Genomic DNA, 27,236 nt, shown 5'->3' with positions numbered 1-27,236 from the left:
TTTGAAAAGGCATAACAGAAGAAGCAGGTGTCACGTTTCCACCTGGGCCAAAGGTTCCATTACCTATTCTGCCTATTGGTTATGAAAGTACTGGTGCATTAGGTACAATTGTTAAACATCCATTTGTGCTTGCATTCCATATTGGAGTCCCTGTTCTAGTCCAAGTTCTATTTATGATTCCAGCTTCTGATTCCATGCACTCCCTGGGAAAGCAGCAGATGATGGCTCATGTACATAGGTCCTGCTACCTATGTGGGAGACCCATATTGAGTTCTGGGATCCTAGCTTCAGTCTAGCTCAGTCCCAGCTGTTGGGGGCATTTAGGGAGATAAGAAGCAGATGGATGATTTCTCTCTCTCTCCCCTTCAAATCAATAAAAAAGTAATTTTTTTTTAAAAAAACAAAGTATGTATTGATTATTGGTTGAGCAAAATACAAATTATTCATGTAAAGAGACTTCTACATGACCTCTCAGTTTTTAAAAAAGATTTTATTTATTTATTTGAGAGGTAGAGTTACAGATAGTGAGAGGGAGAGACAGAGAGAAAGGTCTTCCTTCCGTTGGTTCACTCCCCAAATGACCGGGAAGAGGAGCAGCCGGGACTAGAACTGGAACCCATATGGGATGCTGATGCCACAGGCAGAGGGTTAACCTACTGCGCCCTGGCACCGTCCCTACCTTTAAGTTTTTTTAATGTAATTCATATATGCAGATTTAGGAACGTGATGATACTTCTCACCATACTCTCCCTCCCACCCACAATCCCATCTTGCCTCCTCTTTTCTCACTCACTTCCTTTTTTTTTTTTTTTTTTTGACAGGCAGAGTGCATAGTGAGAGAGAGAGACAGAGAGAAAGGTCTTCCTTTTGCCGTTGGTTCACCCTCCAATGGCCGCCACGGCTGGTGTGCTGTGACCGGCGCACCACACTGATCCGAAGGCAGGAGCCAGGTGTTTCTCCTGGTCTCCCATGGGGTGCAGGGCCCAAGCACTTGGGCCATCCTCCACTGCCTTCCCTGGCCACAGCAGAGAGCTGGCCTGGAAGAGGGGCAACTGGGACAGTATCCGGCGCCCCGACCGGGACTAGAACCCGGTGTGCCGGCACCGCTAGGTGGAGGATTAGCCTATAGAGCCGTGGCGCCGGCCATTTCCTCTCAATTTTTACAGTGATCTACTTTCACTTTACTTTGTACTCATAAGATTAATCCTACACTAAGTAGAGTAACAAATGGTAAGAAGGAAAATAAACTGGTCCTCAACAGTAGAGAAAAGGGCTATAAACAATCATCAAATCTCAAAATATGAATTTCACTCCTATACATTAGCATTGCATTTTTGGTACTCTATTAGTTACCATAATACACTTAAAACATATAACATTTGTTTTTTTGGGACTGGCTTATTTCACTAAGTATAATGGTTTGCAGTTGCACCCATTTTGTTGCAAAAGACAGGATTTCATTTTTTTTATGGCTGATTAGTATTCTATACATATGTATATAATATGTAGATACATACATAAACACACATACATACCACAATTTATTTATCCAGTCTTCAGCTGATGGACATCTGGGTTGCTTCCATACCTTAGCTACTGTGAATTGAGCTGCAGTAAACAAGGGGGTGCAGATAACTCTTTCATGAACTTTCACATTGAAGGTCAGGTCAATATAAATTCATCAAAGAAAATAACATTTTCAAGTTGCCAACTTCGTTAATCAATACCATTTTGTAGTCATTTACTGTTATTATTTCCTCACTTTAAAAGATCTATTTTTACCTCATACCTTTGTTTAGGCCACTTCACCAAAGGGCATTTGATAGAAATTGATAGAATTTACTTGTGGGGTTTCATGTCCACTTTCATAGGTGTGCAAGATTCAAGATTCTCCATAATTCTGCTCCCTTCGACTTCCCAAATTCAGCCTTCATTCTTTCCTGGACCATGATCCAGTCTGCCACTGGGATCTTCCCATTCTTTTTTGGAGATTCTCCAACTTCAGTGTGCATCAGAATCACATGAAAGGGGTGGTTAAAACATAGATTTCTGGGCCCTACCCCAGAGTTTTTGATTTAATACCTCTGATATGGAGTCTGACAATGTACATTTCTCATAATTTCTCTGAGGATGATGGCACTTCCTGCTTGGGAACCACACTTTGAAAAATACAGATAGAGACCAGTTGTCTCTTTGAAAACCTTGAATCTAATGATTCACTTCTTTGCTTAGAAATCTCTATGCCTTCATTTCCTACAGAATAAAACCTGAATCCTGTAGCCTAGTGGGCTTCTCAGAGAACTGAATGTCCCTCTGTCACATGTGCCCATCACATTGAGCTTCCCACAATTTGCTAAATATACCACCCACTTTCTTCCTTTCATATTGTTTTCCATGCTATTCCCCTTTGCCTAGGATACCCTCCCTTTGTCCACTTCGCGAATCTTCATTTGGGAAACACCTGTTTAATTGGTAGAATTCAGCTCATATACCATTTCCATCACTGTAGAAATTTTCCAAGGGTGATCTGATTTTTTCGGCTCTGCCTCTATTTTGATGTGGCTTAAATCTGTAAGCATAAACAACTCTTCTCATAGATGGTGCACGGTCTCCATTCATGATGTTTCCATCCATGTGGAAGCACCACCCATTAAAGTGACTTTCCTGACCTCTCTGTCCTTTTACTGCTTACTTCCCAAGGAAACAAGGAGTGACTTCTGTGATCAGTAAGTTTGAGAGAAGGGTTAGGCATCTATCTCTCGGTCTTTCCACTTTAGGATCTGCCTACTTGAAGAATGCACACTTCACTAACCTTGCCCCTATTACCCTCTGACTTTTCTGTATTACTCTAGTCACACTGGAGTGCTATTCCTTAAGTCAAAGAAACACACTCCCATCTCAAGGTCATTACTCTGCTTAGAACAATCTCACCAATAGTCAGTTGGTCCATTCTCTCACCTCTTACAGGGTTTATTCAGGTGGCACCTTTTAGGTGAGATATTCTCTGAATTATTTTTAGAAATGCATCTTTCCTTTGCAATACCCCCTTCCCTGCTTTATTTCACTTAGTATCTATTATTATTGAACACATTATACTGAACAAATTTTACTCTGTTAATTGCATGCCATCCTCTAGTAAAATAAAGACCCCAAGAGACCAGTATTTTTGCCAATTTTATTTAGTGAATTCTCTAGCACTAAGAGCACAAGAACATAGCACTAAGTCATACTCACTATGAACTGGAATGAATGTTTTTGGCTGTGTGATAGTCAGTGATACCAAGAACCTACTTCAATGGGGATACCTAGAATTTTAATGCCAGCCTGTAACTAGATGTGTCTAATTGTGAGATTCATAATTAGAAAAACTTTTGTTGCCATGCAATTAGCCATATTTCAAACCATCCATAATTTATAACACCAGTGCTGTTGAAATAGTGACCCCTAGTCTCTACCACAGAGTTATCCTAGTAAAGATAAGAAAAAATAATAAAGTGTGTTATTAATTACAACTGGAACATTGCTGCACAGGTGCTAAGTGGTGATTGCAATATGGAGCAACGGGAATGTAGAAGGGGTCCAACCCAGTCATAGGACACTTTGCTGAATAGGTGAGGTAGAAGCTGAGATGTGAAGATTAATATTCATTAGCTAAGCAATGTGGAGAGAAGGAGTGGTTTAGGAAAAGGTAACTGCAAATTTGAAAGCCCAGAGGACAAAAGGATCACAGTGTCTGAGCAAAATATATATAAAAGGTAAAATCCAGGGCAAGTGTTTGGCCTAGTGGTTAAGACACTGGTTAAAACGCCTACATCTCATATTGGAGTGCCTGGGTTCAAACCATGGCTCTTGATTGATGCTTCATGCTAACACAGAACCTGAAAGGCAGCAAGAGATGGCTGAAGTGGTTGGGTACCTGTCACCCACGTTAGAGGCTTTGAGTTCCCAGGTTTGGGCTTCAGTCCTGGCCCAAACTATTGGCAACTATTGTTGATATTTGGGAAATGAATCAGTAGATGGGAGGGATGAGAGATACTATTCATTTTTATTGTCTTTTTATAGCAAGTAGTCAGTCCTGTAGCTAAGGACTTAAGTTCTTAATGCTTTTCATGATCTCTTTTCCTAAAGCTTGATGTCTGCATTCGCTGCTATATTCTTAGTATCTAGAACTGAGTCTGGCCCATTGAATACTTATTGAATAAATGAGCCAATTTAATTCCCATATCCTAAGAGTTTTATCTACATTTTTTAAAAAGTGCATGTTGCAAGTTTTTATACCTAGGAAGGAGATTCCTATATGGACTATAACGTGCTTAGTGTTTATTAGGGAGTGCCTTGGGGCTCAACATCTATGGAAAGAAAGGGACAGATGCAGATTTGAGCAGAAGTGGAAGATGAGTTCCAATGTCACCTCAAGGATAGTCACTTCACAGAGAACTCTGAAGTGACAGGAGCTCTTCACCGTTGTTCCAAGTTGGACCAAGATAACCAGACTTTTATATTCCTCCATTGATTAGTCATTGATGTGAGAAGCCCAGGAAGGGATGTGGTGCTGGACCAGGTGACTGATGAAATGAGGCAGTCTTGCTGGGATTGTCAACTGTAGACTTTCTGCCCACAGCCCTCCAACAGCTGGGGAAAGAGGTCCTTCAGTGAAGAAGGATCTTGGTGTCCACTCTGTGAGTTAACTGCATCTTAGAGAAGTGAAATTACTTGTCTAAAGTCATGTATCTTGGGCCTGAGCTTAACTTGCTTGACTCCTGAGCCCATAATCTTAATGTATTTGCTGTATTGTATGTGTAAGTTCATGTAAGCTTACTCCTAAACTGGTGAAGGTGGGGTTTGGAGTTGGGAAATGTGCTCAGCTAACACAGAATGCAGGTCAAGGTAAAGGACTTTTGAAAAGCACTGACCTGATCCATCCAGAAATGCCCAATGTTCTGCTTAGTTAGAAAGTCTGTACTGAAAGTGCTTTCAGTTGAGTGATAGGGTCAACGTTTAATTGCTACTGTATTAAGATCACAGTTTGAAACTGCTTCTCACTCCCCTTTCTACAGGGTAATATTCCCTAAACTGGAATACAATCAGATAAACCTAAATTCAGATTTAATTGTAGCATATATTAAAGCAATCTAAATTATGAGCATAAAATACTGATCAGAGTAATGGCTTACAAAGGGTGTTCCCCATCCAACACAATACTGCCTGGGTGCTTGCTAGAAATAGAGCTTCTCCATTCTACTGCCAACCTAGTAAATCAGAAATGGTGGCAGTTGTCAGGCCCAGGTGGCTCGGATGTATTCTAGAGTTTGAGAACTATTGGATTAGATGATAATGATAATTAGTAGAAAAACAAATGGGTTTAAAATTAGCAAATCTCTATATAAAATTGGTTCTTTTAAAACTGGCTTGTAGAAATACTACGCAGATAAGAAACGGCATCTTGTCAGAACCTTAGATGCCTCTGTGAAGCAAACATTTTCTAGTTTCGTTTGATAGTTAATGTCTAGAAATGTACCCTTAAGTGTAACCTTTTGAAGTTTGTGTAAAAAAGTAACAGATATTTAAAATTAGCTTAAGTATTTCCTCTACTTTGTTTCTACTATTCGGTTTGCCCATGTTGGATCTTCAAATTATTGCAATTTTCTAATTAGTGAGGTCTGAATTAATGAAGTTAAAGATGCCCTCTTTTGGGGCTGATGTTGTAAAGTAGCAGGATAACCTACACCTGAATCCCATATAACCACTGGTTTACGTCTTGGCTGCTCTGCTTCTGATCCAGCTCCCTGCTAATACACCTGGGAGAGCAGCAGCACATGGCCCAAGTACTTGGGTCTCTGCCATGTGTGGTGACCTAGGTAGAGTTCTGGGATCCTGGCCTTGGCCCTGACCATTGTGGCCATTTGGAGTGAACCAATGGATGGAATCTCTCTCTCTCTCTCTCTCTCTCACACACACACACACACACACACCGCTTTTAAATAAGTAAAATGAACCTTAAAAAGAAAAGAGAAAAAGATGCCCTCCTTTGGGGCTAAGCTCTGTGCAAGCTGAATGTGACTGTATCTCACTAACAGCTGTAGTACTTACTCTTTTCTACCAGGAGATTAATGGGACCTAATTTGAGTGCTGCACATCTCTAAAACCATTCATATGTAACAGAAACTTTGCTAAGCAAGCCTTACTTGATTTTGTGTTGAAAATATTATAAAGTTGGTGTCTAAATCCTTACTGCCAATGGACAATCTTGAGAAGCTACCTAATGGTCTTGCTGGGAAAATACTAACTGGTACTTTTCTATCACATGTGGCCTGCACAGCTTTAATTTAAAATTATTACAATAGAGGATTATACAAGTATGATACACTCGGTTCTTTCATGGTGAATATTCACAGGGAAGTGAGTTTAAATTGAATATATGCTAGAAGCAAAAGTGTGTGTACCATTTACATTCATTTATTTTGAGAAGCACCAAAAACTTGACTGTAGACCCCACTCCGGTTAGACACTGAAGAAGGTCAAAGTAGTTTCTTGACCTCTGTCATTTACAGGCTATCTGGGGGATATCACACAGGTATGCAGGCATTAGGAGAGAAATACTGAGCAGGGGAAGGAAACTGAGTAGGTGGGAAAGATTGGGCAACAGGAGACTTTGGAGCTTGGGGAAGCCTAGTGGTTAGAACCCTTTGTGGGACATGCTAAAAAGTTCGATTTTGACGTGCTGACACTGTCAAAAGGATGAATAACTGTTTCAGTTTCCTTTAAGAAATCTAGAATGGCTTGCATTAAGAAAATCAGTTAACATGAAATTAACAGTTCAAAGGTTAATCCCACTTGCTAACTTTATATCTGGGATTACTACTTGTCCAGAGGGATCCAGAGAGCCAAAGTTTTAATGATGATTACAGTCTCGAAGTAGGATATTTCTAATACTAGAGTTTTAGGAAAACCCATGAGTATAGAAATATCAGCAACTCCTCAAGTTATGGCACACTTATTATACTTTACATTCAAAACATTACACCATCAGGATTGGGGAAAATGGTAATCAGAAACATGTTAATATATTGTTGGTCACATTGTATTTGCACTCATTCAATAAACATTTTATTTTTGATAAAGTTCCTCAGAAATTTCTCTCTATAAACTTTTTGCCTGTCTCATCACGCCACACCTAAAAACATCTCAGAAGATTCACCACATGTTCCTTGTACATTTTGAACAGGGAAGGTGATGAGCACATTTTTAGTGATGGTAGAAAGAAATGAAGGAAGGAAGGGGGAGAGGGAAGGGTAAAGGCAGGAAAGGAATGAAATGCTGGAAACATTTCAAAACTTGGGACTGCAGATTGTGGCTATGTCAAATCCAGGATTAATTGGACCATGGTCCCTAGTATAGACCTTTAGGCATAGCAACCAAAAGTCACAATGCTGAGTCAACAGAACTAGTTGTTATCTTGGAGCATCTCTTTGTATTTCATCTCCTGAAATTTCCCCTAAAAATTCTTCTTTCTTGGGCTGATGAGAAATATTTCACAGACTTCTTACTTCATGATTGAAAATTTTATCAATAGTATATTGTCTTTCATAAAGCATATCTTCTTAGTTTAGACCATTCTAGGGTTAATATTTTAGTGTTAAAAATACTATTGTATTAGGTCAGATGAATGCTAGTAAAAAGAAAGAAATGGTTGACATTCTAGCCTGTTCAAAGCCGCTCTGACAGACTGTTCTCATCCCATAGGAGACAGAGTCCTCGGAAATCAGCTCAGGTGGACCTACAGCCAAGGAGAGGCCATGCTTGATGAACATGGTAAAGAGAGCACTCTTACTTCCCCTAGCTGGCATAGTTAAGGTGATCACACACATGTACAGGTTACTGGAAGGTGACAGAAGTGTGTAAATGGATTTGAATATAGTAATGACTTCACTATGTATAGGTACATCAAAACAACATGCTGCAATACAACAAAATACATTTCAGAAAAAGTTTAAAAAGACAGTTTCTTACTCTCTGAAGAGTAATTAAACATTCTACCCTCCTCCCCAGGTAGGGTCACCAAAAACACCTACTGTATATTTCATATGCTTTCAACTACCTATGTCACTGCCATTTTCCAAGATCATCTTAGTGATTTCTTTTTTTAAGAGTATCTTTTTTATGAGAGAGAGAGAGAGAGAGAGAGAGAGAGAGAGAGAGAGGATTGATTTTCTATATACTGGTTCACTCTTCAAATTCCCACACAGCTGGGGCTGGGCCAGGATCTGAGAATTCAATCTGGGTCTCTAATATGAGTGGTAAGGACACAACTACTGGAGTCATCAACTGCTGCTGCCTCCCAGTGTGCACAGCAGCAGGGAGCTGGAATTGAGGTAAGGCTGGGACTTGATCTCAGGCACTCTGATACAGAATGCAGGTGTCTTAAATACTGTGTGAAATTCCCATTGCCCATAGCGACTTCTGATCAACCCGCTTTACACACCAAGAAAGCAGCATAGAAGCAGGATTGCAAAGGTGGGGGAGGAAGGAAGAAAAATGTAGTTGCATTCTGCAGGAACATTTGGGAGTATTGTGGGAGTGACAGACTTTGTCTTTCCAAAAACTGATGAAAGAGAGGGGAGGGAGGGAGAGTGATGGATGGGGGAGGGAAGTGTGGTTGTCTTCTTAGAACTGCACCTATGGAATGCATGAAATATATTATTTTTATATTAATAGTAATAGAAAAAGATTCCACTCTGCTACAGTTCCCCTTTTTCTATCAGAAAAAAAACCAGAATTTCAGAAGAGCCAGCTGAAAATATTCCATATGCATAAATTTATTTTAAATTTTATTGCATCACATTGTACAAGCATTAAACATGGCTTCATGTTGATGACTATTTAAATGTGAAAATTCATCATTCATGTCAGTGCTTTTTGGCTATTTACACGTAAGGAATTTCTATGTACTTTATATATCTCTGTCTTTGTATGTACATATGTAGGAATACATGACTATACATATGTACACACAGAAATACATCTATGGCCATACACATAGCTATAGATATGTCATATATAATAATCTCCTCAGAAATATCTGAAATTAAAAAAAAGAAAGAAAAAGTTGTAAACAGGGTCTTGTCTGTGTCTTTTGGTGACATGGAATTAGGACCATATGATGACATTCTAGGAATGTGTGTCCAGGTGTCTGAATACCCTTTTTAGCCCAGTGTCTGTAAAATTCACACAGGATAGAATGCAAAAAAGGTAGCAAACAGGCTGAAAAACAGGCCCAGTATACAAGTTCCCCTTGGTTTTAAAAACTTGAGAATGTAACTGCCCATAACGTGCATGCTTGCTTGGTCAAGAATGGTCTATGGATAGATAGCAATTGTGTGCTGGACTGCAACATGGTTTCACAGCAGTGTGACTCCAACATCAGTCTCTCAGTCCTCTACTGGGTGTCACCCACCTACTGCTGCCAGTGTCTGCAACATGCACTGCGGTTGCATTTGTAGTCACTTGAATGTGCTTTTGCACAGCCAGGAGAAGTAAACAAAATTCAGGTCCTTGGCCTGGAAATGACTACACCTGGAAAGAGAAAAGAAGTTGTCAAAATCCTATGCGCCCAGGGTGGCTTAACAATATAGTTGATTTGGATTTACCTTGCAACAAAAACATTCATAGAATTTGTAATCCCAGACTGAGTTGGTCCTGTGTAAACATTATTACGTCTGCATTACAAACCGAATCAGAAGGCTCTCTGAAGCAAGGGGATACCCTGCCGCTGCTGGGGGAACAGAGGCAGACACTGTTTTCAGCAAAACAGATAGCAACTTTGGGAAGGCGGAAAGTGGCACGCAGTGGTGAGGCCAGCAATGCAGCCAGGGCAGCCTAGACCACCCTGAGTGCGGACAAAGGCACTCTGCTGCACCCTGGCTCCTGGCTGCTGGAGCTCTCAGGAGCAATTTCTCTTCTGCAGTATCTGCCTCTCAATCCACCTACAGTCATCTGGATATCATCCTTTGCCAGAGAAGAGGAAAGCAGAATGGGCAGGGGTCAGGGACTTGCTGCAAATCACAGAAGGTTGGAAAGGCTCTTAAAATTGTTTAGCCCAACTTTGTTAACTGTGCAATGTGGAAACTGAATCCACGTGAATCCCTGCCCCAGATCATAGAGACAGAGAATAGAAAAGCAAAGTCTAGAATCTGGTAGAATACAGTATATTTAACAATCATACAAATCTGTAAAGTATTTATAGCACTTTATCACATAGTAAATGTTTCACATACACTGCTTTCTTGGAATTGAATATTAATTCTGCTAAATAGGCAGGCCCAGAAAAGTTAAAATAATGTTCCCAAAGTCCATAATTGAATACATATTTAGGAAATGATAAACTTACTAAGAAGCAGAACATTTCTTGCCTTAGTGAAGCCAAGGCCATCTTTGGGATTGAGAACGGGGGCCAGGGTTCAACATCTGTATACAGCTGAGAATCCCTTATAGGAAATGTTTAGACCAGAAGTCTTTGGATTTTGGATTTGCTTGGATTTTGGAATATTTGCATATGTATGATGAGATATCCTGGGGATGTTACCCAAGTCTAAACAAGAAATTCTTTTTTTTAAAAAAATTATTTTTTATTTATTTTATTTTTTATCAATTTTCTTTATTTTAAGGAATACAACTTCATGCATTTAATATACACAAATTTGGGAACATGGTGATCCTTCCCTTCCCTCCCCCCATACTCCCACCTTTCTTCCTCTTCCCTCTTCCTTTCCATTCTTATCTTTTTACACAGATCAATTTTCAGTTAATTTTATACTCCTAAGATTAACCCTACACTATGTAGAAAGTTCACCAAATAGCATGAAGAAAAAAGAAAAAGACAACAAAAACAAATAAGAAAAACATTGTTATTTGAAAGGCAGAGCTAGAGAGAGAGGGAGGGGGGGTGGGGAGAGAGAGAGATCTTCCATCTGTTGGTTCATGTTCTAAATGGCTGTAACAGCTGGGGCTGGGCTGGGCTGAAGCTGGGATTCAGGAGATTCTTCTAGGTCTCCCACATGGGTGGCAGGGGCCCAAACAGGTGGACCATTTTCTGCTTTCCCAGGTACTTTATCAAGGAGCTGCATCAGAAGTGGAGCAGCTGGGACTTGAACTGGTACCCATACGGGATGCTGGCAATGCAGGTGGCAGCTTAACCCACTGCACCACAATGATAGCTCCTAAACAAGAAATTCTTTACACTTCATGTATTTTCACAAATATAAGCTGAAAGAAATTTTATATAATATTCTTAGTGGGCTTTCATTTTGATGAAACCCATCACATGAGGCCAAGTATGGAATTTTCCAATTCTGCCATCATGCTGATGCTCAAAAAGTTTCATATTCTGGAGCATTTCAGGTTTTAGAGTTTTGGATTGTGGATGTTCAACCTGTAGTGGGCGTGGGGTCTAGTTTATTTCCTCCAAACCCACATTCATACTCAATTCATAATAACCTTCAGGACTATTAACACAGGTCTGGGTTGATAGAACTTTGCTAACTTAACAATAAATATCCTTGATAATATCTGCTACATCTTAACCTATAGAAAAAGTAAATACCATACTTTTTTTTCCTGTGTATTTCATTTTTCTTTTGGGGACCAAATTTTGTAAAATGTTTTCAAACAAGTATAGAAGACAGATCAAAGAGCAAGGAAGGAAAAGGGAAATTTGTAATAGTATTAGACTCACAGAGTATCAGAGAACTCATCTAAACGTTATATCACTGAGGCAACTAAATCCCAGAGAAGTTAAGGGAACTGGCCAGGGTTACACAGCAGGCAACTGACTTGCTAGAGAGAAGGCTTCAGAACAACCTTCTGTAGGGACATGTAGGAAACTTATGGAGCTTTCTTACAATGTATTCAACCTTAATCCATCCAGCCCTTCTCAAATGAATGTGCATTCAATAGGTGTCATGTGCCTAACATTGTGCTAACTAGTTAAAAGCATAAATTATAATCCATAGAGATGTCCCTAAAGATGCTTACTACTGTGTTGGGGAAGTCTGAAACTTATTTGAAATTTGTTAAAAATACAAATCTGTGCATTTCAATACACGTGGCACAGGTGGCAATAACCAGAGAGGTTTATACAGAGTAAGTCTCAATGGGCTAATGAGCCTGGGGAAACCTTCCTAGAGGGTATGATGAGACATGGATGAGCTGGGTAGGAAACAATGGAGGGATTGGCCATGTTGGGTGAGATGAAAGGCTGACTTCAACCAGAACAAAAAGGTGTGTTGCCTTGTGGGAGACTAGTGACAACAGCCTAGCTGGTATGGAAGGGAAAGGAAGGTCTACTTCAGGGAGCACTTGGGCAGACTATGAGGACTTTGCTTGTCTGGTCAGAGGAGACAGAATTGCAGGAAGTATATAGGAGGGGAAAGCCAAGTTGAAGTGCAATTAATTATTAAAGCAAGAAACAAGCTGGTTTTGGAAGCTCCTAAGGAGTCTATTGTTATCCCTATACTGGCAGGCTTTGTTTCAGAGAGTTTAAAGTTTCCCCTCTCCCCCTTCTGAGTGGTTTCAAGTTCTGAGCACACTTCTCACCTTCCCGGTCATGGCCACTCATTGTGGTGTGCTTTTCCATTTTTCTTCCTCTCCTTTCGTTCCTTTTGGAGACGCTCCAGTTCGGCTTCATACATCATCTCCTGAATCAAGTACTTCTCTCTTCTCATTCGGTCTCGTAGGTCTTTTGGGAGGTCTGGGATCAGATATGAAATGAGGTGCTTTATACAAAACACGAGGTGCTAAAACACAACAGAGAAGAACACAACACAGTCAGGTACGTTGTCCGTCCTTTGTCTGAGTGAGTTTTGGAAGTTGGTTCAAGAAGGACCTGGAGCCTCTGGACATCCGGAAAGAGGGATCAGATCAGGAAAGGCGTGGATAATGACCATAGGTCAAGGATTAGATGAGGACTGAACTTGGTCTGATGGCACCACCTAGAGAATGAGAAGCGGAATCAGGAAAGCAGAGGAGGAAGGAATGGTCAGAGAACTCAAAGGAGAGTCAGAAGAATGTAGACCATGAAATCAGAAAACCCAGGTATAAATCCCAGCTCGGGAGCTTCTGCTTCTTAAGAGATCTCTGTTAACCAGAGTGTGAGTCACTTTTCTTCTCTGAGCCTCAATTTCCTCAACTTTATAATGGGCATTTTTTGAAAATTGTAAAAAATATTAGAATATGATTTTTAGATTGCCAAATGCTTTACTGGAATCAAATGCTTGATTCTAGGAATTATCAATGGGACTAGGGAAGTAAGAATTTTAGGATAAATTTTTTTTTTTTTTTTTAGGAAATTGTCACAATTTACCTGACATAGGAATAGCTGGAATTCTAGAATTACTGTCACTTTGTTCATCCATACTCTGATGACCAATCAAGCACCAAATGACAACTGAAAGGCCTTTATAATTTTTTTTTTTTGATAGGCAGAGTTAGAGAGCGAGAGAGAGACAAAGGTCTTCCTTCCGTTGGTTCACCCCCCTCAAATGGCCGCTACTGCTGGCGCACTGCGCCGATGCAAAGCCAGGAGCCAGGTGCTTCCTCCTGGCCTCCCATGCGGGTGCAGGGCCCAAGCACTTGGGCCATCCTCCACTGCCTTCCCAGGCCACAGCAGAGAGCTGGCCTGGAAGAGGGGCAACCGGGACAGAATCCGGCGTCCCGACTGGGACTAGGACCCGGTGCCGGCGCCGCAGGCGGAGGATTAGCCTAGTGAGCCGCAATGCCGGCCAGGCCTTTATAATTCTAAAGTATAAAAGACAAAGTCATGTTCAAATGCTATCTCCAGATAATCATGTTATTTAAAACTTGATAAATTTGGTGACACACAGATGTCAAATGATTCTGTCAATTAAGAGGCTTCTCTGTATACTTTTAGTTTTTAAATAATAGCTCATAATAGTATATTGCAAGGAAATGCAAAGTGCTACTTGAAAATCCAACTCCTTTTTTATTTTGCCTGAAAAAGTTTAAGACACTGTGGGTTACAAAATTTCTTCTTTAAAGTACTGAGCCTTTGATAAACTAATTTGCAGGGAAGGATAATTTAATATTGTCTTCTCCTGGTTCCTTGCAGTGAAGAAAAACCAGCAATAGGATAGCTTCAAAGAGAGACAGGAAATGTCTGGTCCAAGCCAAAAGGCAACCTTGATTTCACATTAACAGTGGTCTAATATATGTGATACAAGATGAAATTTCCATTTAAGACTAGAGTCATAAAAATGCAAACTATTTTGTAGCAGTTTTCTTAAAAATCAAAAGAAAATAGATAAAATTGTTAGTGATATATAATGTATGCATTTGTTAGGTAGATTTTGCTTTATATATCTGTGTTGAGTCTTAGACAATGGATACCTTAATGAACTTAAGATGATGAACTTTCCATTTATGTGCTTAATATAAGTAATGCCATTGATGATACATAACTAGAGGTACACTTGTATGCCCAGGTCAATGTTTTCCACACTGGCATCCTTAAACATTCACATCAGAATCACCTTGGAGAGTTTGTGTGAAGAGCAAATCACAGAATGATGCCTTACAATCCTTGGGAATATGGACGGGAAAACTGCATTTCCCAAAGTTTAAGAACCATGGCCCTGGAATATTAAAGTTAAGATCAATGAGTCTTGACTTGTCCATCAACAACCAATAATACACTTTCAAATATTTCTTGGTGTGGGGAGCAACTGGGAGCAACTTGGACTAGACTAAGTTACTGGAATTAAGACTTATTCTATGCATCTGCTCTCCCACAATATGGCGCTGAGAAGGGAGAAACAGCTTCTACACAGCTGCCTCCAGTTCAACCAATAAACTGTAGGACCTGCTCCTGATTGGAGGAGAGCAGCGTACTCGGCGTGTGGGTAGCAGAGTTGGGATTGGTGGAAGAGGACTATAAAGGAGGAGAGAGACAACATGCACCAGGAACATCTAAGGGGAACACCTGTGCAGCCCCCAAGAGAGCCGGCCGGCGGTGTGCCGCTCCCCCGCGGAAGTGGGGAATGTGGCAGGGGGAACCGCCCTTCCACGGAGGTGGAAGGGATGGTAGCCAAACCGGGAAGGACCAGCAGCCAACCCGGGGAGGGCCGAGCAGACAAAAGAACAGCGCAGGGTCCTGTGTCATTCCTCCACGAAGATGGGGAGCGACACTTGGGAAATTAATACACTTCAATTAAAGAAAAGAAAAGAAATTTTTAAAAGCAAGAGGTAACATAAATGACTATCATACTTCTGGAAGTAGATAATCACATTCAAAGTCGTTTTTCACTTAATATTTATTCATTACTCCTAGTGACTTCATTATGGCAAAGGAAAAAAGGAATTGGCCAAGGAAAACATACCTCAAATACAATGATAAAAGCCAATCGAGCTGCTAGCACGTGCCAGAATTGCAGTGTGTAGCCATAGGGCACCAGTGAATGAGGAGGGTCCCGGTAGTCCCGGTATCTATAAAGACACAAGAAAATGTTGTACTTTCTCTGATTCACAAATCTCTTACATTTTCACTGTATAGTTTTTCACTCCTGGAATAAAAGTTTTAAAATCTCTCTGTACTAGATATTTGTTTTGCTTGTTCAGCAATTTTTCTTCTGGTAAATGAACACTTGTTTTTTCACCAGAAGATGGGGAATCATCAATATGTGTTAGATAGGGCTCATCTCCTCCTCTGTTTCCAGTTCAAAACATGAGCAAGACCTAGTGAGACTCATCATTAGGTGTCTGTTAGAATGATCTTAGTTAAATAACTAAGCACACAGAAGGTAAAAGTCTGGAACTGCTGATGGCCATCACAAACTGAATGGAGAGAAATTCTACATTAGATTGACATATTAGAACAAAGCAAAGCCAGCAGAGAGGCCGTGTCTTGGTGGCACTGCTGGAAGCTTGGGATTCAGTTTTTTTTTTAACTTTTATTTAGCAAATATAAATTTCCAAAGTACAGCTTATGGATTACAATGGCTCCCCTCCCCCCATAACTTCCCTCCCGCCCGCAACTCTCCCAACTCCCGCTCTCTCTCCCATTCCATTCACATCAAGATTCATTTTCAATTATCTTTATATACAGAAGATCAATTTAGTATATATTAAGTAAAGATTTCAACAATTTGCACCCACATAGAACATAAAGTATAAAATACTGTTTGAGTACTAGTTATAGCATTAATTCACATTGGACAACACATTAAGGACAGAGATCCTACATGAGGAGTAAGTGCACAGTGACTCCTGTTGTTGATTTAACAATTGACACTCTTGTTTATGGCATCAGTAATCTCCCTAGGCTCTAGTCATGAGTTACCAAGGCTATGGAAGCCTTTTGAGTTTGCGGACTTCGATCTTATTTAGACAAGGTCGTAGTCAAAGTGGAAGCTCTCTCCTCTCTTCAGAGAAAGGTACCTCCTTCTTTGATGGTCCGTTCTTTTTACTGGGATCTCACTCACAGAGATCTTTCATTTAGTTTTTTTTTTTTTTTTTTTTTTTTTTGCCAGAGTGTCTTGGCTTTCCATGCCTAAAATACTCTCATGGGCTCTTCAGCCAGATCCGAATGCCTTAAGGGCTGATTCTGAGGCCAGAGTGCTGTTTAGGACATCTGTCATTCTATGAGTCTGCTGTATATCCCGCTTTCCATGTTGGATCATTCTCTCCTTTTTGATTCTATCAGTTAGTATTAGAAGACATTAGTCTTGTTTATGTGGGGATTCAGTTTTTACTAAAGTTCTTATCACAGTTGATTCTCCACATTACTTACACACTGTTTCTTTTTCCTTAAATAAATTTACACTGGATTTCTGTCACTCACCACTAAAATGTCTTTTCTAATGTATTCTCCCTCTAATAACTTTGAAGTCAGCAGTAAAATTCCACACATGTTTTTTAGCACCTAGCAGGGGAAAGCATTATTCTAGTAAGTTTGTTCCATGTGGCTCCATTTTATCTGACCATTATCATTACCATTACCATTATCATAGGTAGGAAAACTGAAAAGTGACTTGCTCAGTGAAACAAAGTTTCCATGTGTTTTGAACCCAAGACTTGAGTAATGTGGAATGATCTGCAAATACTTGTTATTCCAACAGTTTGCTGTGCAGATATATCAAACTCTCTTGTCTGAATAACAATCATGATTATTCAGGTTCTCCTATAAGATAACACCTAACCTCAAGGTCAGCAAAGACTTCCATTTGGGGATAAAGGATAATTTCCTATGCAGGGTATCTCGGAAATGTATCAAGGGCTACAAAAATATGAGCTGTCAACATTATCATCATCATCATAATCATCATCTTAATTATTATTAATGTCTATGGGTATGTAACAGTAATATAACATGATTATCTTGTCACTAAAGTGATATTTATGATGAGTGTTTGGTACTGAAATCAACAATGAATCTGCTTTCAGACTGCTGGTTCTCTCTATGGTGATGAGGCTTAATTAATCATCCAAAACACTGCACTTTCTAATGTTCTTTATGTGATATATTCCACCTTGAGGCCCAATAGCTATGCGTGGAATTGTAAGAAGAATAATTTTATTGAAGACTAAAAAGTTTATAGTAACCTCCATTTACTTTTTGTAGAATCTAGCCAGTCAAGGACTGGAAATTGTGTTCCTGCAATTAAGATAACAAATGTAATTTCTTTGTTCATCATTAGCTATCTATATTTCAAATGTAAGAGTACTTGAAAAATCTCATGAAACACAGAGTTAAAAATATAAGCTTATTTTGTTGCAAAAATTGAAATCCATGCATAGTTTTTTATAACATGCATTTCTATGAACTTTTTGAAGTTTGCATAGTCCAAGTGAATATTCTAGAAGAAAAACAGTAGTATACTTTCTATTGTACATATGGCTGATTATCAGACAAAAGTATATTTATAAAATGAAAGACCCAGAATTATTTCAAGAGTTATTTTCCTGGCTCTTTAAACTCTGTACAAAACAATTCACTAAGGCTGGGAATTTTTTTTCTGGAGATCAGTTCTATCAATAAAATCAGGGCATCTGTGTGTCATTTTGATCTAAAATTTTGAGCTCTCATTTTTTTTCTTCTGTGACTTTGCAGATGATTGTGGCAAGCAAAGCCCTTAGTTTGCATTCTGGCCTGCCCCTGGTCCTCTGGTCTTTTCCATTAGGCCAAGATTTGGAAGAGGACCAAGCTCAGCTGTCATTTGTGCTGTGGTTCTCTGCTTTTGATGTGCTGCCATTTTTTGCAAAATGACTGGCTGAATGCTCTCTGGCACTTGTACAAAGGACACACTTTCCTCTGCTGCTGTAGAGACAGTCATGAAGCCAAGTTTTAAATCTAATAACATAGAAGTTTTACTCCTCTAATCTTTTAGTCCAGTGCCTTCAAAGACATTAAGTCCAGTGGCATTAATGTTTGGGGGAAATTTTTCCAAGTGTCTCAGAGTTGTTTTCAGAAAGTGACATGTAATTTCTTGGCTTCAACTGTAAATGTGGGAAGGTAGGTGTTCTCTTTTGGCTTAAGTTAGTGCATTCCCTAAAGCTGCTTCTATTTCACAAGGAATGGACAACTGGCCTGAAGATATTATTTTTCCAGCATCATATTTAGTTAATTTACTCCCATTTTTAAATAGTGAAAATAAAGGCATATGCACATCTGTAAGAATAAATGAACCTCACATAACCCTTATCCAAGCTAATATACAGAACATGTTCCATGGTTCTAAATGCTTTGTTGACATTTCAAGCTATGCTGAGAGAGATACTGCTATTCTAATTTTTCTGACAACCATGTTCTCGCCTATCTCTATGCTTTTCCTAAGTGCCATAATTCTTAGTTTTTCTGTGTTAAACTCTATATAAATGGACTCATTCTTTTTTGTGGTTTATTTTTTCCTTAATTTTATTTAAGGTATACAAATTTCATCCATTTCATATATGCAGGATTAGGAACACAGCAATCCTTCCCACCCTTTCCTCCCTACCCATGCTCCCATTCTTCTTCATCCTGTCTCTCCTATTCCCACTCTTAATTTTTACAAAGATCTATTTTTAGTTTACTTTATATTCATAAGATTAACCCTACATTAAGTGAAGAATTCAATAAGTAGCATGAGGAAAAAAGAAAACCTGTTCCTTTTTTTTTTTTTTTTTTTTTTTTTTTTTTTTTTTTTTTACAGGCAGAGTGGACAGTAAGACAGAGAGACAGAGAGAAAGGTCTTCCTTTGCCGTTGGTTCACCCTCCAATGGCTGTCGCGGCTGGCGCACTGCGGCCGGTGCACCACACTGATCCAAAGGCAGGAGCCAGGTGCGTCTCCTGGTCTCCCATGGGGTGCAGGGCCCAAGCACTTGGGCCATCCTCCACTGCACTCCCTGGCCACAGCAGAGAGCTGGCCTGGAAGAGGGGCAACCTGGACAGAATCCGGCACCCCGACCGGGACTAGAACCCGGTGTGCCGGCGCCGCTAGGCGGAGGATTAGCCTATTGATCCGCAGCGCCGGCCCAACACTGTTCCTCGACAGTAGTGACAAGGACTGTAAACAATCATCAAATCTCAAAATGTCAATTTCACCCCTATATATTACATTAGAGATATTCTATTAGTTACCACAGGTCAGGGAAACCATATAGTATTTGTCTTTTTGGTTCTGGCTTATTTCACTAAGTATAATGGTTTGCAGTTGCATCCATTTTGTTGCAAAAGATAGGATTTCATTTTTTCTTACAGCTGAGTAGTATTCCATAGTGTATATATGCCATAATTTCTTTTTGGAGTCATCAGTTGATGGACATCTTAGCTTTTGTGAATTGAGCTACAATGAACCTGGGAGTACACATAACTTTCATATGCTGTTTTCATTGTGTTTGGGTAAATTCCCACGAGTGAACTTGCTGGGTCACATAGTATATATATTTTCGGCTTTCTGAGGTATCTGCATACTGTCTTCCACAATGGCTGCACCAGTTTACATTCCCACCAACAGATTAGGGTAAATTTTTCTTCACATCCTAGACATCATTTGTGGTTTGTTGAGAGCTATTCAACTGGGGTGAAGTGAACCTTCACTGTGGTTTTGTTTTGTATTTCCCTGGTGGATAGTGATCCTGAACATTTTTTCATGTGAATTTGAATTTCCTCTTTTGAAAAATGCCTGTTCAATTTATTTCCCCACTTCTTATCCAAGTTGCTTGTTTTGTTGCTGTTAAGTTCCTTAAGCTTTTTATAGATTTTGGATATTGATCCTTTATTAGATTTACAGTTTGCAAATGCTTTAACCCATTCTGTTGGATGCCTCTTCACTTTGCTGAGTGTTTCTTTTGCAGTGCAGAAGCTTCTCAGCTTGATCTAATTCCATTTGTCAATTTTGGCTTTGATTGCCTATGCTTATGGGGTCTTCTCCAAGAATGCTTTGCCTGTGCCAATGTCTTGCAGAGTTTCCCCAACAATGTCTAGTAATTTGATGGTATTGGGTCATCACAGATTTAGGTCTTTGATCCATTTTGTATGGATTTAAAAAAATTTTTTTTAATTTATTTTTTCCACCCAAAGAAACCTTTTAGTTAAGGAATAAAGAATTCATGCATTTCATAAGTACAACTTAAATAATATAGTGATTCTTTCCATTATACCTGCCCTCCCACCCACTCTCCCATTCCCCCTTCCTCAACCCTTTCCCACTCCTAGTCCCATTCTCCACTAAGATCCATTTTTGATGATCTTTATACACAGAAGACCAATTCTATACTAAATAAAGAGTTCAACAATTTACACAAAAACAACAAAAACAAAATAAAACAAACAAAAACTGTTCCACAACAGTTGAGACAATGGCTGTTCAAAGTCATTGCATCTTGAACTTAATTTCATTTTTTAAGAAACTTTATTAACTAAAGAAGCACCCAAGAATGATACATCTTTAGTGAATATTTAGATATACTTATAATACAACTCTTAGAGGACAGAGGTACTGAATGGGATGTGAGTGTGCAGTGACTCCTGTTGTTAACAATTAACACTCTTATATATGACATCAGTGATCACCTGAGGACCTTGACATGAGCTGCCTAGGCTATGGAAGCCTTAATAATCCACAAACTCCTTCAGTATTTAGACAAGACCATAAGCAAAGTGGAAGTTCTCTCCTCCTTTCAGAATAAAGTACATCCTTCTTTGAGGACTATTTCTTTCCTCTGGGGTCTCACCCACCAAAGTCCTTTATGTAGGACTTTTTTTTTTGCCACAGTGTCTTGGCTTTCCATGCTTGAAATGCTCTCATGGGCTTTTCAGCTAAACCAGAATGCCTTAAGGGCTGATTCTGAGGTCAGAGTACTATTTAAAGCAATTGTCATTCTATGAGTTTGTTGTGTGGACTGCTTCTCATGTTGGAGAGTCCCTCCTTTTTAATTCTATCTATTATTATTATCATCAGACCCTTAATCCTATCTATACAATCAGTTTAACACTTAAGGTAGTATTTTTACCATCCATCTTAGGGGGGATTTGGGGCCCCATGGCAAATTTTTAAACTGTTCCCTTAGAAGAAACTCCATAGGATTGTATGTAGAACTATATAGCTTTACAGTTTCAAACTTCATACACTTCATAATTACAACTTTAGGAACATGGTGATTCCTCCCACTCATACTCCCAATCACTATTCCCCTTCTCTCTCTTATTCCCACTCTATTTTTCATTGAGATCTATTTTCAATTGACTTTATACATATATGTTTAACTTTATGTTAATTGAAGAGTTCAACAAATAGTATAAAAAAAAACCTGCTCCTCAACAGTCAAGACGAGGGCTGTTCAAGTCTTTGCTTCTCAAAGTGTTAATTTTACTTCTAAGATTGCCTTTTAGGTGTTCTGTTAGCTATTACAGGTCAGGGAGAACATGTGGTATTTTCTTTTTGGGACTGGCTTATTTCATTAAGTATGTTTTCCAGATTCATCCATTTTATTGCAAATGACTGGATTTCATTTTTTTACCACTGTGTAGTATTTCATAGTTTACATATTCCATAATTTCTTTATCCAGTCTTTTGTTGATGGGCATTTAGGTTGATTCCATGTCTTAGCTATTGTGAATTGAGCTGCCATAAACATGTAGGTGCAGATAACTCTAATGTTTACTGATTTCATTTCCTTTGAGTAAATTCCCAGGAATGGGATGGTGGGTCATATGGTAGGTCTATTTGCAGATTTCTGAGGTATCTCCATACTGTCTTCCACAGTGGCTGAACCAGTTACATTCCCACCAACAGTGGATTAGGGTACCTTTTTCTCCACATCCATGCCAACTTTGGTTGTTTGTTGATTTCTGAATGAATCCATTCTAACTGGGGTGAAGTGAAACCTCACTGTGGTTTTGACATGCATTTCCCTGTTGGCTAGTGATCCTGAGCTGTTGCAGTTGATTTCTCAACAATGTTGCAGTGGATTCATTCCTGAGAGGAGGAGCGTGGTGGGGGCAAGAGGTGCGGAGTCACCACACAGACCCTGGGAGTTGGGTGAAAGTGGGCTTGAGGTAAGCAGCCTGCAGATTCATTTATTTCAGTTAGTACAACAGCTTATATAGTCAAGACCAGCCAGTCCAGTCAAGGGGCGGTCTATGCCCCAACCAATCACAGCATGTTGACAGGCAGTTTCCAAAGCCATCCAATCACAGCCTGTTGCCAGGCAGTTTCTATTGTCAGTGGCCATCTTGACATGATCTTTTCACCTCAGTGGCCATCTTTGCATGAACTTTTCACCTCAGCAGTCATCTTGATATGACCTTTTCACCTCATTCCACCACATTGACCATTTTTCATGTGTCTTTTGGCCATTTGGATTTCCTCTTTTGAAAAGTGTCTTTAAGTCCTTGGCCCCTTTCTTCAATGGGTTGTTTGATTTGTTCTTGTGTAGTTTCTTGATATTTTTATATATTCTGGTTAATAATTTTCTATCAGTTATATGTTTTGCAAGAATTTCTCCCATTCTGTCAGTTGCCTTTTCACTTTCTTGACTGTTTCTTTTGCAGTACAGAAGCTTCTCAATTTGATGTAATCCCATTTGTGAATTTTGGCTTTAATTGCTGGTGCCTCTGGGGTCTTTTCCAAGATGTCTTTGCTTATGCCAATATATTGCAGGGTTTACCCAACATTCTCTAATAATTTGAAGGTGTTTGGTCATAGATTTAGGTCTTTAATCCATTTTGAGTGGATTTTTGTGTAAGGTAGGTGTCTTGCTTCATAATTCTGCATGTGGAAATCCAGTTTTCCAAGCACCTTTTGTTGAAGAGATGGTCCTTACTATAGGGATTGATTTTAGCTCCTTTGTCAAATGTAAGTTAGTTGTAGATGCTTGGTTTGATTTTTAGTGCTTCTATTCTGTTCCACTGGTCTATCCATATGTTTTTTTTTAAATTTTTTTTTGACAGGCAGAGTGGACAGTGAGAGAGAGAGAGAGAGACAGAGAGAAAGGTCTTCCTTTGCCGTTGGTTCACCCTCCAATGGCCGCTGCGGCCGGCGCACCACGCTGATCCGATGGCAGGAGCCAGGTACTTATCCTGGTCTCTTATAACTGTACCAGGCTTTTTTGGATTATAATTGCCCTGTAGTATGTCTTGATCCTTCCAATCCATGGTATTTAATTTTTGCATCTACGTTCATCAGGGAAATTGGTCTGTAGTTCTCTATGCCAAGAGAGTAGAACAAACCTCCCCTCTGATTAAAAAAAGAGAGAGAGATTTACCACGCCCAACCTGGGTGTCACCTTAATATAGCCAGCCTGTATCTTTTAATTGGAGAGTTTAGGCCATTTGCATTCAAGAGTACTATTGATAAGCAATGACTTGGCCCTGCCGTTTTTCCATGAGTACTCCTATTGTTTACTCAGGATATCCTCTGAACTTTTATTGGGAGATTTTCTGCCTTCATATTCTTTCATAATGGTGACTATCTTTCTGTGTTTCTGTGTGTAGTACATCATTAAGCTTTTTTTTGTAGGCTGGATAAATGGTGAAAAATCCTTTTGTTTTCTGTTTGTTATTGAAGTTTTCTATTTCACCTTCATTCATAATTGAGAGCTTTGCAGGATACACTATTCTAGCACGACAGTATTTTTATCTTAAGGCTTGGACTATGTCTTTCCATCCTCTCCAGCCTGTAGGGTTTCTTATGAAAAGTCAGCTGTGAATCTAATTGAAAGTCCTTTGATAGTAATTTAGCATTTTTCTTGTGTACATTTTAGAATCTTTTATGTTTTATTGTTAAAAGCTTGACTGCAATATGTTGTGGTTAAGATCTTTCCTAATCATTTTTAAAAAAAAGGTTCTATGTGCCTCATATATTTTGATGTCCCTTTGTTTTTCCAAATTAGGGCATTTTCTGTAATTTTTTTTAACTGAATAGGCCTTCTAATCCATTCTCTCTTTCCACATCTTGAGGAATTACCAAGACCCATATGTTGGATTGTTTGATAGTATCTCATATATCTCCAACACTGGTTTAAATTTTTCTAATTTTTTCTTTTTTCTTTTCTTTTTTTTTTTTGACAGGCAGAGTGGACAGTGTGAGAGAGAGACAGAAAGAAAGGTCTTCCTTTGCCATTGGTTCACCCTCCAACGGCTGCCGCGGCCAGCGCACTGCGGCTGGCACACCGCGCTGATCCGATGGCAGGAGCCAGGTGCTTCTCCTGGTCTCCCATGGGGTGCAGGGCCCAAGCACTTGGGCCATCCTCCACTGCACTCCCAGGCCACAGCAGAGAGCTGGCCTGGAAGAGGGGCAACCGGGACAGAATCTGGCACCCCGACCGGGACTAGAACCCGGTATGCCTGCGCCGCAGGCGGAGGATTAGCCTAGTGAGCCGTGGTGCCGGCTTCTTTTTTTTTTTTTTTTTTTTTTTTGATCTGAAAAATTTCCAAAGATTTGTCTTCTATCTAGGCTTTTCTTTCTTCTGCCTTAACAAATGTGTTGTTCAGGCGTAGCCATTGTATTTTTATTTGTTATACTGAGTTCTTCATTTCTAATATTTCAGTTTGATTTCTATTCAAAATCTCAATTTCATGGGAGAATTTTTCATACATGTCATGTATGGATTTCTTTAACTCGTGAATTTGCTCTCACTCCTGAGTAATCCTTTGATTAATCTTTTGAATTCTGTTTCAGGCATTTCATTACTCTCAGTCTTTGCATTCTAATATTGAAGTGTTTTTGTGTTCCTTTGGAGGGTCATATTGTCTTCCTTATTCTTATTTCTTGTAAATCTGCATTTATTTTTAGGCATTTGTGGAAATACTTGTTTTTCCCTCTGATGGGTTTTAACTTTGGATTATGCACCTGTGGCTTTGTGGAGTCTCTGCTCTTTCAGTGCATACCCAGAAGCATGTGCTGGGTGTGGCCAGGGAGTTCTAGTCAGTGCTTCAGGGTGTGGTGTGAATCCAGGTTGACATTCAAGTCTGGTGTGGTAGAGCTCTTTTTTTTTTTTTTTTCCCAGTAGAGAGTGTTTGATCACCTCTGTTGGCATAGTCACATCTTCATCTGCTCTCTTCCAAGGTGATCAATGCCTGGGTATTGGCTTACAGTGGTTGCAATACTCATCTGTGTTGCCCTAAGAACCACAAAAGGATCTATGCAGTTATCAGTGTGAGCACAGATCCCATTGCAAAGATCCACCCCAGGCTATCAGGGAACTCTGAGTATGTGGAGTCACTCCCAGTGATTGCCCAGAGACTCAGCTACACCCTTGGCTTTTTAATGCAGTCACAGAGTTCTCAGAGTTTCAGCACACTAGGCTCCCACCATCATGGGGTGCAGAAGATCTGCTCTGTCTCACTAGACTGTCCTGCTCACAGAGAGGCAGAGACGTTCCCAGAGCCAGCTGCTGTTTGTGCTCCACCTTGGCAATTTGAGCCCCAGAGCCTGTGATATGTTGAGAGGCTGATCTCACAGTCCTGCATGGGTGCCCAGCATCCTGTCAATACTCCCAGCCAGACTCAAAGTCTACGGGAAACATGGATTTTTCCCTCTGGTAAATTCCCTGGATCATACGCACGCACAAGAGCTGCAGGTTGCGGCCCCTTCTTGTTCCACAGTGGTGCTTTCTCCCTGCTGGTTGCCAGTGCATGTACCTGACCTGCTGCCAAAGCTATTGACAAGATGGTGTCTCATCTCAGTCAGTTGTGGGACACACTCATAAGAGCTGGTGCATCTGCCTTGTATGTCCAAAATGGGTCCTGCCCTCTCTCAGACGGTTGCTGGGCACTGTTGTCTGGGGAATGGGGAGAGATAAATGTGCCTTTTTTCTTCTAGGTTATCAGGTACTCTGTCCCCCACAGGGCTCCAGGACAGACTCATGCCAGGCTCTCCCTCCAGCTATATTTCTAGTAGCACAAGCTGTTGCAGTCAGATCTCACCTCACTCTCCAAAGCTGGCCCTCAGGCTCTTGGCCGCTGGGGTCTCATGCTGTGCCATGCAGATCCATGGCATCCCTCTTCCTTCCACAGAATTTCCACTGCAGTTTTCTCCCTAACTCTCTTCTAAGGATGCACTCTCTCCCCTCCCTCCCTCCCTCCCTCCCTCCCTCCCTCCCTCCCTTCTTCTTCCTCTTCCTTCCTTCCTCCCTTCCTCTTTCTCTTCTCTCTCTTTCTTTCTTCCTTCCTTCTCTCTCTTCCTTTCTTTCTCTCTTTCCCTAGCCTAGAGCAGTATACTCCTTCCCTATTCTGCCATCTTGCTAATGGAATCATAATGTATGCATTTTTCTGCAGTATCATCTTTACTTATGCAATATGTTTTTGAGTTCTCAATTCTGCTGCATCTTCAATTTATCTGTTCTTGTAACAACTCCACATTAATGACTATATTTTTACGCTATGTTTTAATATGAGGTAAATCTATCACTTTATTGTTCTTCAAAAGTGACGACTATTGTTCATCCTTTTCATTTCCATATATAACATTATTTTGATTCTCAGGTGCATAGAACTGACCTAATCATAATTCTTAATTTTTATAACTAACCTTATTGGACCATTCATGATCCTTTTTATTTAGTTTTTGTATTTGTTTATTTAATAATTTTATAATACATTATACTCTCATAATTCTAGCATGAAGCCCAAGAACTAGAACATTAACAAGGAATTATATCTACCTGAATGCTGCTTCCACAATACTGAATTTCATTTTTATCATCTCATATATTTATAAAATATGCATTTATTTGTATACATTTGT

At 39.8% G+C, this 27,236-nt stretch overlaps 1 protein-coding gene across 4 annotated transcripts in view; it reads right to left on the bottom strand.

The window, feature by feature from the left end:
- Window positions 1-8,796: 8,796 nt before the first annotated feature.
- ANO4 (anoctamin 4) overlaps window positions 8,797-27,236 on the bottom strand; it is a 561,131-nt gene continuing 542,691 nt past the window's right edge. For all 4 annotated transcript variants that reach the window (XM_008256958.4, XM_070052753.1, XM_008256960.4 and 1 more), the window contains 3 exons: window positions 15,390-15,495; window positions 12,592-12,791; window positions 8,797-9,573 (listed from right to left, as the gene is read on the bottom strand). In XM_008256958.4, coding sequence (XP_008255180.1) covers window positions 12,600-12,791; window positions 15,390-15,495 — 298 coding nt within the window. In that variant the 3' untranslated portion in view covers window positions 8,797-9,573; window positions 12,592-12,599. The remainder of the gene's footprint in view (window positions 9,574-12,591; window positions 12,792-15,389; window positions 15,496-27,236) is intronic.

The sequence above is a fragment of the Oryctolagus cuniculus genome, chromosome 11 (genome assembly GCF_964237555.1).
Source record: "Oryctolagus cuniculus chromosome 11, mOryCun1.1, whole genome shotgun sequence".
Taxonomy (NCBI): Eukaryota; Metazoa; Chordata; class Mammalia; order Lagomorpha; family Leporidae; genus Oryctolagus; species Oryctolagus cuniculus.
The sequence above is the reverse complement of the archived record's forward strand: the minus strand, read 5'-3'. Positions and strand labels throughout refer to the sequence as shown.